The sequence below is a fragment of the Mytilus californianus genome, unplaced genomic scaffold (genome assembly GCF_021869535.1).
Source record: "Mytilus californianus isolate M0D057914Y unplaced genomic scaffold, xbMytCali1.0.p SCAF_2, whole genome shotgun sequence".
NCBI classification, from domain to species: domain Eukaryota; kingdom Metazoa; phylum Mollusca; class Bivalvia; order Mytilida; family Mytilidae; genus Mytilus; species Mytilus californianus.
In genome coordinates, this window is record NW_026262668.1 from 127,635,047 (window position 1) to 127,651,536 (window position 16,490).

General features: G+C 33.0%; 1 protein-coding gene across 2 annotated transcripts; it reads left to right on the plus strand.

Annotated features, from left to right (window-relative positions):
- The first annotated feature begins 6,636 nt into the window (after positions 1 to 6,636).
- LOC127730968 (ADP-ribosylation factor 2) lies at positions 6,637 to 16,053 on the plus strand. 2 transcript variants are annotated; one of them, XM_052239606.1, is made up of 5 exons: positions 6,637 to 6,794; positions 7,845 to 8,044; positions 10,221 to 10,331; positions 11,129 to 11,253; positions 14,445 to 16,053. In XM_052239606.1, the coding sequence occupies exons 2-5, from the start codon at positions 7,897 to 7,899 to the stop codon at positions 14,604 to 14,606; spliced, it is 546 nt and encodes a 181-aa protein (XP_052095566.1). In that variant the 5' UTR covers positions 6,637 to 6,794; positions 7,845 to 7,896; the 3' UTR covers positions 14,607 to 16,053. The 2 variants fall into 2 exon arrangements, with proteins under 2 accessions (XP_052095566.1, XP_052095567.1); XM_052239607.1 differs by having other exon boundaries at positions 6,642 to 6,781.
- The last annotated feature ends 437 nt before the right edge of the window (positions 16,054 to 16,490 follow it).

Genomic DNA, 16,490 nt, shown 5'->3' on the forward strand with positions numbered 1-16,490 from the left:
ACCAAATCTCTGTAACTGTATCCATGTTTGCTATGTTTCTGATGGACATCAGTTTAATGTAGGCATGGCTATCTGTCACATTTTTTTTCCAATCAGCAACCTATGTGCAAGCCCTGACCCTAAAACCTATTTTTGTAAAAAAAATAATTTAGGGGGCGAGATAACCCTCCCCCCCCCCCCCCCCCCCCCAATAAAAAAGGCAAAAAAAGAATACATCATCTAGATTATTGATATAAAACGTGACGTCCTTTGAGGTCAGCCAAATCCAAATTCGACAATGTTTTCAGAGACCACACAAGGTATTCGACTTGATAAATCAAAATTTTAATATAAATTGTTCTTCTTAATAAATTTTGATATTTCCAAAAACTTTTTGTAATTTTTGCTATAATTAAAATTGACAAGGAAAATATTACTAGCATTATCATTAGATTGAAAGTTTAAAGTTGTTTGTGTAAATTAATATATTTTTTTAATTTCCCATTTATTTGCAATTTTCTTTCAAACCTTTTCACGCCAGATTCATTTTCTTTCGGTTTCGACCTATACATTTGTCAATAAGTAAGAATAAGATTTATTTCCAAAATAATCTGTTTTTTTGTTTTGTTTTGTTTTTTTGTTTTTTATGTTTGTTGTTTAGTCATAGATATATGAATTCCCGAAACGAGTTTAATTTAGAAATTAATAACACTTGGAAATAAATTTTGAACAATGAATTTGTCACCATTTCGCTTTTGTCGTATTTCCAACTCATCATAGACTGGCCAACGGTTGGAGGAATGGTAAGTCCAACAGATGACATAATTTCAGTCACAGTGATCTTTTGACTTCTGTAGTCGTCCCAAAGATCCATCAACTTGGAATTAATCGCTTAGTGGCTTCTCTCTGATCCTCTCTGGTAGCGGGTGAACTTGTGCTGGGACACCACAATGTATTGGCATGGTACTTTCACGGCGTCGGCAAAAATAAATTTATCCAGTCAATGATCTTTAAACACTACTAGAACACACCCGCGCCATCGCGGATCCGTGACTGAATTTAAGTACCTTCGCCTTATTTTTAGCTTGGATTTTTAGTATTGGTATTGTCATCTGATAAAGTCATGCTAATTATAAGGTGCACAGTTTTCTCTGCTTTCAAAAATCTTTCTTTTTGAACCCGTTTTATTGCATTATACTTATTGTTTTTGGGGAAGGTTATTTTTCCGGTAGTAAGACCCGTCACGACCAGGCTTGGAAACTGGGTATAGACAAATGCTCACATTAAATCTGTACCGATACACTGTGTTAAATTTCCCTCTTTACACCAAACCCTTGGTGGTGTTCCTATTTAAGGAGGAAGATACAGAACATACACACAACCGGAAACTACATGTGACATATATTATTGGTATCGGATTCAGATTCGACCCTGAACTTGTTAATTATTGGTATTATTAATTATGTGGAAAACAAAAGGGCATGGAATGGTGTAATTTTTAATCAGTATCATTGTTCTGTATTATATAATTAGTTATATATAAAGTTGAATTCTTTGATTCGTCGTTTTAACTGCATGCCGACTAACAAATTGGACCTCGATATTTTTGTATTATAGAAGTCATCATAATACAATGATGAATTTCATTATCTACTACAATGTAAATCCTTATAAAATTAAAAACCAATTGTTCAAAGAACAATTGAAGGTCTTTCTACATCAATTTTCTAAATAATTGATAAGAAGCTATACTTCTGGTTTACTCACAGCTACTATTGGCATCCAATCAGAGGTTTCTTCATACTGATTCAATAAACATATGGTTTCTATAGACTTTTGCCTGAAATAAGGGAGATAATTGCCAACTTCCGGTTTAGAAAATTTCTCTTCCAGTCTCATATGATAGCTTTATTTACACTGATTCCAAAAATATATGGTTTATATATACTTTTGCCTGTAAAAAGGGAGATAATTGGATACTTCCGGTTTAGAAAATGCTACTTCCGGTCTCATATGATAGATTTATTCACATTGATTCCAAAAAATCACTTCCGGTCTCAAATGATAGGTTAATGTATGACCATTCAAAAAATATATGGTTTCTATGTACTTTTACATGAAATAAGTGCAAAAATTACTACTTCCGGTTCACTAAAGGTCACTTCCGGTTGACATTTTTCAAGGTCATATGTCACCCAACATTTTGCAAAAGAGCTTATGGCTTTATCATGTACCAATCTGAAGAAATAATCAATTTACCTTAAAATAAAACATTTCAGGGGCAATAACTCCAATAAGACTACAGAAAAGTGGAAAGACCTAATGAAAGGTGGATATTTCTGAAACCCTACTGCATATTAGATAAAATGATTATTTTCAAATGTGAAAAAAAACTCTGTCATATAGAAACAAAGTGTATTAGAAGATATATAAAGAAATAAACTTTGCAATAAAATCATAAACCGACGCGGATCCATGCTTTTGAAAAAAGGGTCCACCAATCCAACAATAGTAGGACTTGTAAAATGTCTATATGCATCAACCACACTTATAGCTCCATAAAGGAAGCCCTGTACAAACCTTAATTCGCCTCTGATAACTAATTTCCCTAAATAGATGACTGATAAAGGTAGCAGATAAACTATTTAGGACCTGTAAAGCTGAACTAAAACATCTAGATACACATTTATCTCTTTTTAGACTTAAACAAAGAGCGTACTCCTGTGGAAAGTGAGCAGATCAGCGTGACATCATTGATTTGATTTGATTTTTGGTGTTTTAACGCCACTTTTAAGCACCGCTTTTGGGCTATTTCGTGGCGGCCAGTTTTTATTGGTAGAGGAAGCCGGAGCGCCCGGAGAAAACCACCGACCTTCGATTTGACATCATTGATAAACAACAGTTAAAACTATTAGAAACATTATCCGATTCAAAGTGAAAACTTTTTTCTATAAAAGATTGTCGAATAAATTTTATTTATTACATTTCATAATTCATGAATGTTTTTTTGTTTTCTTTTATATGATGTAATTGGTATTATTATAACAAATCTCTAATAAAGATTTTAAAACTTTTGCCGTTAACAAGCAATCGATTGCACACTGTGCGATATAAATCACTCCTGATATACACCTAAAACAAATATTTTCTTTTGATGAACACATTAAAAACTTTTATTTGTCTAGTATTGAAATACAATAAGCAATTATAATCAAATATAATGTCTCTAAAAATAGTTAGCAGGTAGTCTTTGATATACAAAAAAAAAAAACAACAACAGAAGGAGTAGACAACCTGGAACGTAAAGATAAATTGTATTAGTTATATATGTCCAAGGTGCAACAAATTGTCATTAAACAAATAATAATAAAAAAAAACTTAAGAAAAGAATTAAAAAAAAATAACATTTAACACACTTGAACAACTCGGACCTTTATTAAAGACAACTCGGGCCGGTTTGAAAATACTACTACTGAGACCAATTTGTATGACATCTCGGACCAGTTTGAAGACAATTTCGGACAACTTAAGAGAGTATTGAAGGGGTTTACATAATATTGAATAAGGACAAAAAGTGCAGAATAAAAGAAAAAAATAAAGAACAGAGAAAAATAGGCAAAAAAATAAAGAATCGACAGAATATGGGTGTTAAGATATAAGGAATAGAGAATAATGGGAAAACATAGATAAAGAATAGACGGGAAAATGTTACAAAAATAAAGAATAATTAAGAAACAAATATAAAACAGTTGTTGTAATAAGTAGTCCGAATTGTCTTTCGAACTGGTCCGAGTTATATCTTTAAGTTGGTCGTAGTTGTAGTCCGAATTGTCTATCGAACTGGTCCGAGTTATATCTTTAAGTTGGTCGTAGTTGTCTTTAAACGTGGTCCGATTTGTTTTTTGAATTGGTCCGATTTGTTTTTTTAATTGGTCCGATTTGTCATGTATTCGCTTGCAGCATACAAAGAAAATGTAATAAGCTTATTCTTAAAGTGTTTGTATAGTTGCACACAAATATCATCATCTCCCTAAACAATTTAAGTTGGAACGCATTTATTAACTATCTTAGGGCGAATTGGTTTGTAGGAATCGGAGTTAGAACGAATCATCCAGATACCATTTTATGTTTCGAGGGATTGTTTTACCAGAAGTTATAAATACAAAGATGACATCACACATATTATATTACCTTTTTGGCTTTCATTTCATCTTTTTCTCCACAGGCACTTGTCTCTGAAATCCCCCCTCCCCTAATATACCTTAATATGACACAAGGTACTTTTAAACTCGCATTTTTAAAAAAAAAAATGACAATAGGTCGCGAACTTTCGTTATATTTCGATTCCTCGGTTGTCTACCCCACTAAAACTTGTTATGCCGTGAATCTACATTGATTCATCTACACAATGGTGTATAACACGCCTACCTTTGTTGTCGGTATCATTCGTAGCAGACCTCCCAAACTATGTCAAACGTAATTATTTCGTCTTCTCACAGCATTTGGAAATATTAATCTCGCAGTAAACGGTCAATTATAATTGTCCCTTTGGTATATTTCCCCTCTCTTATACATATCTCGGTTTCCGATTGGTCAAATCTTATTGCTAAAAATAAATAGATATAAGAAGATGTGGTATGAGTGCCAATGAGACAACACTCCATCCAAGTCACAATTTGTAAAAGTAAACCATTATAGGTCGAAGTACGGCCTTCAACACGGAGCCTTGGCTCACAACGAACAGCAAGCTATATTAAAGGACCCCAAAAATAACTAGCGTAAAATCATTCAAAAAGGAAAACCAACGGTCTAATCTATATAAATCAAAGTACTGAGGTACTGAACTTCGGATTATATTTCAAGTATTATAAGGTATATAAAATATTCCAGTGCTGTTTGATTCATTGTTTAGCATACACTTAATTGGGTGGGTGGGTGGGTGGGTGAGGGGGGTGGGGGGTGCTAGAGTAGTTAACGTGGTCTGTTTTAACTATTTATAAGTTTTACTTAATGCAATGTAGGATAAAAAAACAAAATTCTCATAGATTTTTCCAAGACCCCAACCCCCTTTTGTAACTTAATTTAGAAACATGATATTGATTTACTGATTTACTGGTGTATATATATAGACATGCGCTGAACGAATGTTTGTAAATGCATTTTAGCATGTAATATCATGAGTGTTGTTACCTCAACAATGATCGATTGACTAGTTGGTAGTTGAAAATGTCCAGTGACAATTATTTTACCCATGTTCAGGACGAGAACAAATTAACAATGCATACAATAGGTAGGTCCTGTAATAGGGGTCGACCTGGATATGGAAATTTGCACTACCAATGGAAAGTGAGGGTAAATTGTATAGGGACAGATATGTAGCCTTGCAACAGGCCTCATACGGGTCGGCACCAACCAAAGAGGTGTTGCAAGGCATGGGTTATCATGTGCAGACCATCGGAGCCTTGCACTCTCTTTACAGGAGGCATCAGATTTAACGTCCCCATTCTGACGCGACGTGATGTGCATACATCTGCACAACCAAACGGACACCTCACTTTGGCAAGGGTTTTACTGACGATCGGAACGGGAGACCAAGAATGATTCATATTTCTGAGGGTCGTAATGGGGGATACCTTCATGACGAATAACGGTACTGATTTTTGGTGCATGACGATAAAATGTACTTTCTTTTAGACGATAAAAAAATCGACTGATTTTGACGAATCACGTTAATTTTTTTTCCAAAAATAACGGTAACGATAATTATTTGAGACTTCTGACGAATCACGATAAGGATATTTTGACGAATCACGGTGAAATTTTAATCAATTTGACGCTAACGGTAGCCGAAAATTACTGTTTGACGCCTGACGGTAAAGGGTATTCCAGTCACTCTTGGGGTTCCTCAACAATGAATATTGTCTAGTATACTGTTTTTATTGACTTGGGGGGCATACCTGACTGGAAATATTGATGTGCATATGCTGATGTATCAAACTGAATTAATACTTGTAATTATTTTTTTACAAACATTATAGTGACTGCAGTCAGTGTGGAACCTGGATTTTCTATATCCCAGTCAGGGCAGGGACTTTCTTTAGTATAGAAAGTCCCTGGTCAGGGGGAATTGCATGTCTAGTTTGGTTGTTTTTGTTATATAGATATAAGAAGATGTGGTATGAGTGCCAATGAGACAACTCTCCATCCAAGTCAAAATTTATAAAAGTAAACCATTATAGGTCACAGTACGGTCTTCAACACGGAGCCTTGGCTCACACCGAACAGTAAGCTATAAAGGGCCCCCAAAATTACTAGTGTAAAAACCATTCAAACGGGAAAACCAACGGTCTAATCTATATAAAAAACGAGAAACGAGAAACACTTATGAACCACATCAACAAACGACAACTACTGAACATCAGATTCCTGACTTAGGACAGGTGCAAACAAATGCAGCGGGTTTTTTTAACGCTTATTTGAATAAAACCATTGTTCATTTCTGACCTATAGAAGCAGAGACATATATATGTGTATATATGTCTCTGATAGAAGTCAGATGATTCAGATTTTTTTAATCTGATTTAAAGAACTTTCAATACTTTGATATATCACGCTAAAGATCACATGACAGGGTACTTTGTATTGACCAATTGATACATCCCAAATGCGGGATATTGACGTGGCATGTGCAACGAAATATTCTCCACGTCCGCCATTTTACATTGTTTTGACAGGTCTTAGATACGAAATCAAGCATATATCGTTACTTAAACACTTTCACTGCAACAGTTTTGGCAGACAGGTACATTAAACAGGTTTGTTGATGAAAATATTATATTTATGTACAATATAACCTAAATGATACAGGAATACTAATGAAAATGTGAACTTCCGGTTTATAAAGGAATGACTGAGCGAAGTGACATTTAGTAATTTTATTTGTTAAGAGTTAATTCTAAGGTTGAACTTACTATTTAATCGAAATCCTGATACTTCAAATATTAAAGTTGTTCTTTTAAAACAATGTGTAAAAGTGGCATTATTAAACATTGATAATTACATTCTACTATCCGCCCCATCGTCATTTTTGTTTAGTTGAAGGTTATAATTCACCGGCTTCAAAATAATACTTATTTTACACTAAGTTTATAGTAACTAGAATCTGTATAAAGACTGTGTTGAAAAGCTGTTATAACATTCTCTTTATATAAAAATCATTCGAAACACTTAAATAGAGACTTGCTTCTCAAGCTTGTTAGTTCCTGTATAGATTAAAATCAGTAAGTAGGAGTTCACAATTTTGCTACATTTGTAGAGTTATTGTCAGGGTTCTCTTGAAGGTAGGTACACATTTGGCTGCTCACTGATTGCTAATTCTTTAGAGGAAATCATTCATGAGGCAGTAGTTTTGTTAATGCTATATGTAGGTTGGGGAAAAGTGGGCACACTGACACTGTGAGTGAGTATGATGGATGAGTAGGGACCAGTCACCCAGATTGACAAGCTATGAGGGGCAGATGAATAATAAAAATTTGGGAAATAAGTGTGGCCTGAACCTGGGTCGCAATTCCGAATGTTTTGAAATAGGAAAAATCCGTAGCTCTATGGTCCGCAAATTGTCAAAAAATATCATAAGGACCTAACACCTACAGTTCCGCAGCTACATCTTTAGTAGATAGAAAAGTTAAACCAGTGAAAGTAAAAAGCATGACAGGATCTACATGTACACAATTATGTCTTTATAACAGTTATTGCCCTAATTAATGAGGATTTTTGAACAATTTTAGAGTTTGTTTTAATATCACATGTATAAGATATTAAACTAAAGCAATGTCCTTTTGATATTTATGACATTTGTATTACAGATAACACAGAATTGGAAAATCGTTAGAAGCTTTAATTAAATAATTCATCAACATGGGATCAGTTTTTGGGAAACTTTTCTCCTCGTTATTTGGTAAAAAGGAAATGAGAATATTAATGGTAGGATTGGATGCTGCCGGTAAAACTACTATTCTTTACAAGTTGAAGTTAGGAGAAATAGTGACAACTATACCTACTATAGGTAAGAATAACATTTCTACAAATGTATCTTTCAATATTACAAAGGGTTTTGCACCCTGAACAAAAATGAGAAGTAACGTTTGTCCAATGTCTCATGTATAAAAATGGTGAGACAGAAGTGCAGTAGCTCATGTTTTCTTTTCAAGACAACAATGCAAGTTTCTAATAATATAACTGCAGTGGTCACATCACCAGGCAAATTAAGCGACCATATTGCCCTCAATTAACCATAAAATTCCCTCATGTCACCTCATGATTTTGGTAATATCTCAGTTCAAACCCAAATGATTTGATAATCGCCGTAACAAACATGTTTTTCCCGAATTCGAAATTGAATTGTCTTTTACTCCTACATTAAAATAGCCAGACAGGTTGCTGATTAAAGTGTACTACAAGCAAGAAACAAGTGATAAACTTGATTTTGAGATGCTTATTTATGTTCCACCATCTTTTTTTTATGCCCTCTGCCGCAGCGGAGGGGGCATTAAGTGTTACCTCTGTACACCCATACGACCCGAAATTGGTTTCCTTTCTCTAACTCTAGTTTGCCTCAACCAAATGTTATGAAACTTATACACAATGCTTATTACCACAAAACACAGATCAAGTTTGAATTTGGGTGCCGTCACTTTTACGCTTAGAGTTGTGTCCTTAAAATTCAAATGGAAAAGTTGTTACCGTTCTCTAACTTAAGTTTGCCTCTACCAAATGTTGTGAAACTTATACACAATGCTTATTACCACAAAACTCAAATCAGGTTTGAATTTGGGTGGTGTCACTTTTACCTTTCTTGAGTTGAGTCCCTTTATTACGTTAATAACGTTGCGTTAGATACAAGCCAGGGCATCATCAGTGTCCATGGTGTCCCATAGACACATTCTCCATTTATTTCAATGTAGAGTGCACCCTTTTTTTTTCTTTTCACTTCCCCTTATTATTATAATTCTGAAAGTGACTGCTGTAACTGTATTTTGCTATTTTGTTAACACTACTTATGTGATATGTGTGTTGTGTACAACACAGGGTTTAACATTAACTTATTTAACCTTTTGGCCTTTGGGCAAGTGACCATGATACTTTACTTGTAGAAAGAACAAATTTTTAAAATTTTGTACTTGTTTGAGAAATTTATATACTGCCGTTATTGACAAAAATGGTTTATCATTTTTCCAAAGTATCAATAAACAATCTCGACAGTGAGCTGCCATGTTCATCTCTGGTCTGGGGTTGATACAGATTTGGTTTTGATATGCATAATTTTGTGAAAGAACACAGAATATTGACATTATTAACCCACAGAAAACCCTCTCCAAATAAATTAGTAACTGAACATGATGAGAAAGCATTTAATTTGTTAAAATGCTTGTTTTCCTAAATTTCACATTTGTTTGATATTTTCAAATGAATGGTATTCATGGTATTGATAAAGGTGATAATGGTTTTTTATATCGTCTGTATAGGGATTACAATCTGGTGGGGGCGGCATTTACTGCTTGTTTAAAGCTTTATAATTCTGAAGGTAGAAGACCTGGATTTTGCATACCTTGTTCATGTATGCAGATGCCTTTTGTTACAAATTTTTCATCTGTCATACAGGTATGTCCATTATCCTTGACATCAATTTCATGGAAAAGGTAGGACTGCTTGAAAAATTGTTTTTATTTTGTCATGGGAATTTTTCACTTATTATGAGTAATAGGATAATTATCTTGGTATATTGGTTCCTTGCAAGGTCTACATGTTAGTTTAAAGACAGGTTCACCTGACCTCAACCTCATTTTATTGATCAGTGATCGAGGTTAAGTTAACATGGTCAAGTCCGTATCTCAATGTAATCAATTGGTCAACTAGAATTCAATCATGATAACTTAAGCAGGCGTGACATTTTAGCGTGAAATGAATATTAAGAGATTCATGTATATGTACATTTGTATGTTGGATAGTTGTCTCATTGGCATGCATAAATGTGCCACATTTCCTTATTTCATATTAAATGTATGTTTTACAGATTTCTTTGTACAGGAACATGTGGTTTACAGGTTATAATGTCAACTTATATTTTGTCAAATGTTCTACTTTTTTTTAGAAAGAAAATTCATTCCTTGCAACTCAAAGATGTCTGTAAAATGTACAATTCTTTTGAAAAACTCTACAATATAGAAGTGTATATTTTTCAGGTTTTAATGTAGAAACGGTAGAATATAAGAATATAAGTTTTACGGTGTGGGATGTAGGAGGGCAGGATAAAATAAGACCTTTATGGAGACATTATTTCCAAAATACACAAGGTACGTATGACTAAAGTGTAAAGTACAGTATACATCATTTAGGATCTCATAGATGGGTTCTATCTCATACATGTATGTGTGAATTGAAAATATCCCCAAAATATTAAAAATTATCTCCCTTTTTTTAGTCATACTTTTTATATGTGCTGATACAAGCTTACATTTGATAGTTAGAAAATGAAAGGATATGGAGTAAATGTACATGGGACAAAATAGCACACAATACATAGATAATTATCAATGAACAGGGCTTTTATTCCTGTTCTTCATCTTGACAGTTGATGTAGGGTCTTCAACAATGAACAAATCATTCATACCCTACAACAAGGTCAAGACGACCCCTAGCGTCGACTTAAGCGGTACTATTGATAAAAATAAACCACAGTTCACCTTCTTGCTCCCCACCCCCCTCGGAGTGCCAACTTGTGCGATGCTTGTGTACAACAGTTCTCCAGTCGAAAGCACCAGGGATACAAGAAAAGTGCAGTAATTTTGAAAGAATGCCGCTAAAATATGCCTTGAAGTTACACATGTCGGGAGCGGTCAATGAATTACATAATTTATAATTACGGACAAGGTTTTTCAATATACATTTGTCATACATTGCCCAACAAAAGACCAATTGTTAACATAACCTCTGCACACATTATTTTCATTTAGATGTACAAAAAAACACATCAGATCACTAGTTTGTAATTTAGATTTGTTTTGGGTACATGTACCAGAAAATATACATATAATGAGTAATTGAATTAGAAAAATTAGAATAATGTGAATTGAACCCTGTTCTTTTTTAGGTTTGATATTTGTAGTAGATAGTAATGACAGGGAAAGAATTAATGAGGCTAGGGAAGAATTACACAGAATGTTACAAGAAGATGAACTTAGAGATGCTGTTTTATTAGTGTTCTGTAATAAACAGGTGGGTAATATTACAGGGGTCACCACACTATGCCAAGTGAGAGATATTATCGTCCTAGTGTTCCAGACATCGATAATGAATCTTTAAGGAGAAGTTGATGTCAACCTGGATTTTCAGTAAAATTCCTAAATGTCACCTTATGATTTTGAAAAAATTGACCATCAAAATGTACATGATTCAGATATTCGAAGAAATGAACATGTTTTTTCCAAATTATTGTCTTATATTGTCCTCAGTCTTTTAATAAAATACCCAGGCAAGGATATGTATTACAGAGGAAGAAATAGAAGAAGAAACTTCAATATTAAAGTTCTACATTTTTGTTATTGAAATGGTAGAGGCTGTCATTATATCTTTTCAAAACACTAATAATTTACCATATCCATATTGATATGCAATTTTGATTTAAAAATCCATTACAAACTGATAAATATGAAAATTAAATGCTTAATTGCAAATTTCTCATTTTTTGAATGGCATTGCATAATGCAAACTGGAATCCACTTGATTAAACACTATGGTTCAAGATGTAGTTGTCAGACGGGAACCGGTATAACGATGTATAAACTATAAAATATAATTGTTGTCTTGTTAGCAATCATACCACATCTCCTTATGCCCCTGAAAAAAATCAGATATCTCAATTCCAAATATTGTCTAAGGGCTTTTCCAGAAATGAATGTATTAAATATTTTATATGAATGTTAAGGCTATATGTCTAAAAATAACCATCACTTATCAAATTTTCATAAGAATGTTAAGGCTATATGTCTAAAAATAACCATCACTTATCAAATTTTCATAATGGAGCCTTTGACCCTATTCAATTAATTTTGGAAAAGCTGTAAAGATGTTTGTTTCTCTGCTTGATTTTTAATCTGCAAGGTAATCTTTTCTTCTTTGATACTTGGAATATTTATTATATAAATAAGATGTGGTATGAGTGCCAATGAGACTACTATCCATCCAAGTCACAATGTGTAAAAAGTAAACAATTATAGGTCAAAGTAAGGATTATGCCCACTGAACACCGAATTTTCTGTCAATATTTAAAAACAAATTGGGATATTTTTGTATTACATTGTGTGTAACTTCTTTAGGGTTTGAACTTTTGATTATTTTCAAGGAGCCATGTGGGCCCCTAGTATGATAGACTTTTAGGCCCACAGTTAATCTTAAAGGGGCATTATATATATATATATAATTAGCTGTCAAAGTCATGTTCACCGAATAGACTCAAATTCTCATATTTGATTTTTAACATACTAAAACGTAAATCCAAATTATAAAAAGTCTTAAACAATTTACAATGCATGAGCTCTATAATATGTATCACAATTTCGTGTGTATTTTAGTCGAGAAGCCATCTAATTAACCATCGAGGTGACCTCTGAAGACTGTTGACGGTCATATAACCCGATATAAACATAAATATAGATATAAATAGATAGCGAACTCATGCAATTGGATTTTTCTAGGTCTGTTTGATTTCATATTATAGGTTAAAAATACATGTTAATCATCGTTTTTACCTGTATCAGAATAAGTTTTTGTGGATCGAATCTGTCAATCAAATGGTTTACCCTTGTTTCACTTTCAATGTTGACCTTCTTTTTCTTATAATAACTGAACACGCCTAATTCATGCATAACCCATCTCTAGCTAAGGAGTTAAATTGAAGGTCACATGAACACGGATCCAATGAGGTCTAATTATTCACTTGCAAGTGAATAATTCATAAGCGATGTTTCTTAACTTATTTTGACAAAATTGTACCAAACTGGCTGCTAAGAGCGAATTATTATTTCACTTTTTCACTTTCATTAATGATTGAACAAAAAAAAATCATATTTTAATTATTATACGCCCGTCAAAATTTTAACGGGACATATTATGGTATACAAATGTCTGCTGTCCGGCGTCCACATGTCGCACCGGTACTTGTGAACGACTTATCCAAATTTCATGAAACTTAGCATAGTTGTTTCTTATGATGGTCAAATGATCTGTATACTTTTTGGTGAAAATAAGATTAAAACTTTTTGTTTTACGGGACTTTGTAACTAAAACAGGGGGGTGTTTTTTTCACATGTCGCGCCGTATCTCAAAAACGATTTATTATTATTGCTTAAAACTTTACACACTTCTTAATTATATTAATCTAAAGATCTGTATACTTTTTGGTGATGATTCAAATTTTTATTTTAGAGTTATTGATTTTTTTATAAAAAAAATGGGGGTTTTCACATGTCACGCCGTATCTCAGAAAATATTTATGATTATTGCTTACAACCTCACACACAAGACGAGGGGCGTATCATGCGCTCTTGGCGCAGCTGTTTATTTTTTATATCTCGTAGCTAATGCCCCTTTAATAGCCCTCAAATTCATGCTATGAAATTTAGTATAAAGACAATAAAAATTTGAATTGAATTGCATTATATAAAAGATATATAAATTTTACAAATTTAAGCAACTTAATTCAATAAATATGCAACAATGCATTTGCATTGATATAAGTACATTTAACTAAGGTGATCCTACCAAATGTCTCTAATTGTGTGTGGAATGCGTAATTTTCACTTTTGTGATTATTATTCTTCTGTCAGCTGTGTCATTAGTGAGTCTGAAGCTATAATTGCTAGAATATGGATTTTGTTTATAGTTGGTCCGTTTCTCGTAATGTATTTCAATGGACAAAGGAAAATTTACAAAAATAAACTGTTTGACAAGCGATTTGGAAAGTAATATTACGAGACGAATATAACATGTATCAGACCAAAACAGTTCTATGACAAATTTACCTGTAGAAACCATATAGACAGAAAAGCAAGAAGAGTTTGACACACACATGTGTAAATGAAATTGTCATTGATGAGGTAATCCTGGCCCAATTTGAAGTTTGTGTCAGTCGAATAATGAGCAAGGATACCATGCTTTGGAAAAAAAGTGACCGTTTTAAAACTGGTTTTCCGTGAACTACAATTGATATCATGCGATTTTAATGAATGATAATTTTAAAATGTACTCTGCATGTGGGCTAATGAGATTACACATTTATGATCCCACATAAAAAAATACTAGCAAATGGCTTGAGGGCGACCACTAATTTCAAACCCTGTTCTTGTTGAAATACATTATTGAAAGATAAAAGATAATTTATAATATTAACATTTATTTATTTTCATCAGGATTTACCTAATGCAATGAATGCTGCCGAAGTGACAGATAAACTAGGTCTACATAGTCTGCGTCAACGTGGATGGTATATCCAGGCAACCTGTGCTACAAGTGGAGACGGACTATATGAAGGACTTGATTGGTTATCAAATACACTAAAAAAAAATATGTAAAATGAAAGTAGAGCCGGGAATAATATAATTTATTATCAGTTTTTGTTGAGGATAAAATAATAAGTATGTTTCAAGGTGTTTTTATGGACAGAAATGTTTTGATGAAGGTTAGCGTCACTATGAAATCTTGTTTTTATCACTTATCAATATTCTCCTAGAACCAACTGAAGTATTTTTCAGACTCTAAGTATAAACATTCCAAGGAATATTGGTGTTGGGCCTAATTTTTTACAGTGTTCCTTATTATACTGTAAGTTCTTCAGAATGCCCTTATCACTTACTATTGAAATCTTGTTTGCTACTTTGATTTGGGTTATTCAGCAAGCAAATATTCAAAAACAAATTCTCACTCAGAATATATGTACAAGTATAGAATAAAATACAGGGCACTAAGATAAAGGAAATCCAATGATTTTTTGTTACTAGTGGATCATCATGTTCCACTTGGAACAAGTCGGATATAATTCTTGACAAACAATTGTTGGATGTGTGCAATTTTTTTCTCATGTACATTATCATTCAACAAAAAACAAATCATATATGTTTATTTTATCTTAAGATAGTATTTGTGAACAAAATCTTTCATGTTCTGGACCTAAAGTGTAAAACATGTACATACTGTATTGTGACATTTTTCACTAAGTTTTGAAATTGATTTATATTGTATTATTCATTTATTTATCATTTTGTTTTTGTTTTCATTTTACAAGTGGATGATTGATGTATGTTGATACACAACTGTATTAAAGTGAAACTATTTATCCCTTATATTTCATATAATTTTGGTAATACTTAATTTGCTTAATTCATTTGGGGATATTTTCTTCTAACTTTCCTTCCCATTAAATCTATAAATTGTTCAAAAGTTGTTTTTTTTTTGTTAAGGTTTATATGGATTAAGAACCTAGCATGCATTTAAATTTCCTAATTGAATGTTAAACTTTGAACTCTGTTATTATTTTGACAGAGGATGGATTGAATATACTGCCATTGTTCCCATTAATTGTTTTAGAATTGAAAAATGAGAATAAAATTGTTTGAAAGCCTCATTTCCATCAAGCATATGTCTAGTTAAGAATACACACTCCATGTAATGAATTCAGACAATGGAGATCAATATCAGACAAGATAAATTTGTGTATTAGAGTATGCTCTAATAAAAGATGTCTTCTTATTTAGCCTACATTAATCTACAATGTTAATAACAATAACACTGCTTGTCATGAAGCTGTAATGATGAGATTTTCTGATGGGAGTTTTGTATATTTATCTAGTGAATGTTATGTAGAATTAGTGGTGTCTCCACCACATTCATCAATGGTGGATATTCCACTGATCAGATATGTAATATCCATGAAACTTCTACTTCTATCTTGGTAGAAATCTCATAGATATGTTAACTGTTTATGTATTTTGTAGAAAATAAACATGGATACCAATACAGAAATTGATATTCAATTTTATGGCCAGTCATTAGCATAATTGGTATCATAAAGCCACTCTCTTCCTCAGGCAAAGATCATATTTAGACAATTCTCTTGGATAGGCGAAGCCTAAATGTACTTCTCCTGCACTCAACCAACTGTTCATAAATTTTGCCCGGTAGCAGAGGGGGCATTAAGTTTGACCCACGTCCATATGTCCCGACGTCCCAAAATTGGTTTCAGTTCTCTATCTTTAGTTTGCCTCAACCAAATGTTATAAAACTTATATACAATGCTTATTACCACAAAACACGGATCAAGTTCGAATTTGGGTGATGCACTGAGTTATGCCCCTTTACAAATGGAAAGATTGCTGAATTTTTCGTTTCAGTTCTCTAACTTTAGTTTGCTTCAACAAAATGCTATGAATCTTATACACAATGCTTATTACCACAAAACT

Coding starts and splice junctions, on each gene's coding strand:
- LOC127730968 (XM_052239606.1), top strand. CDS start 7,897: ATGGGATCAGTTTTTGGGAAACTTTTCTCCTCGTTATTTGGTAAAAAG. Junction 10,332..11,128: donor TTATTTCCAAAATACACAAG/GTACGTATGACT, acceptor GTTCTTTTTTAG/GTTTGATATTTGTAGTAGAT. Junction 11,254..14,444: donor TAGTGTTCTGTAATAAACAG/GTGGGTAATATT, acceptor TATTTTCATCAG/GATTTACCTAATGCAATGAA.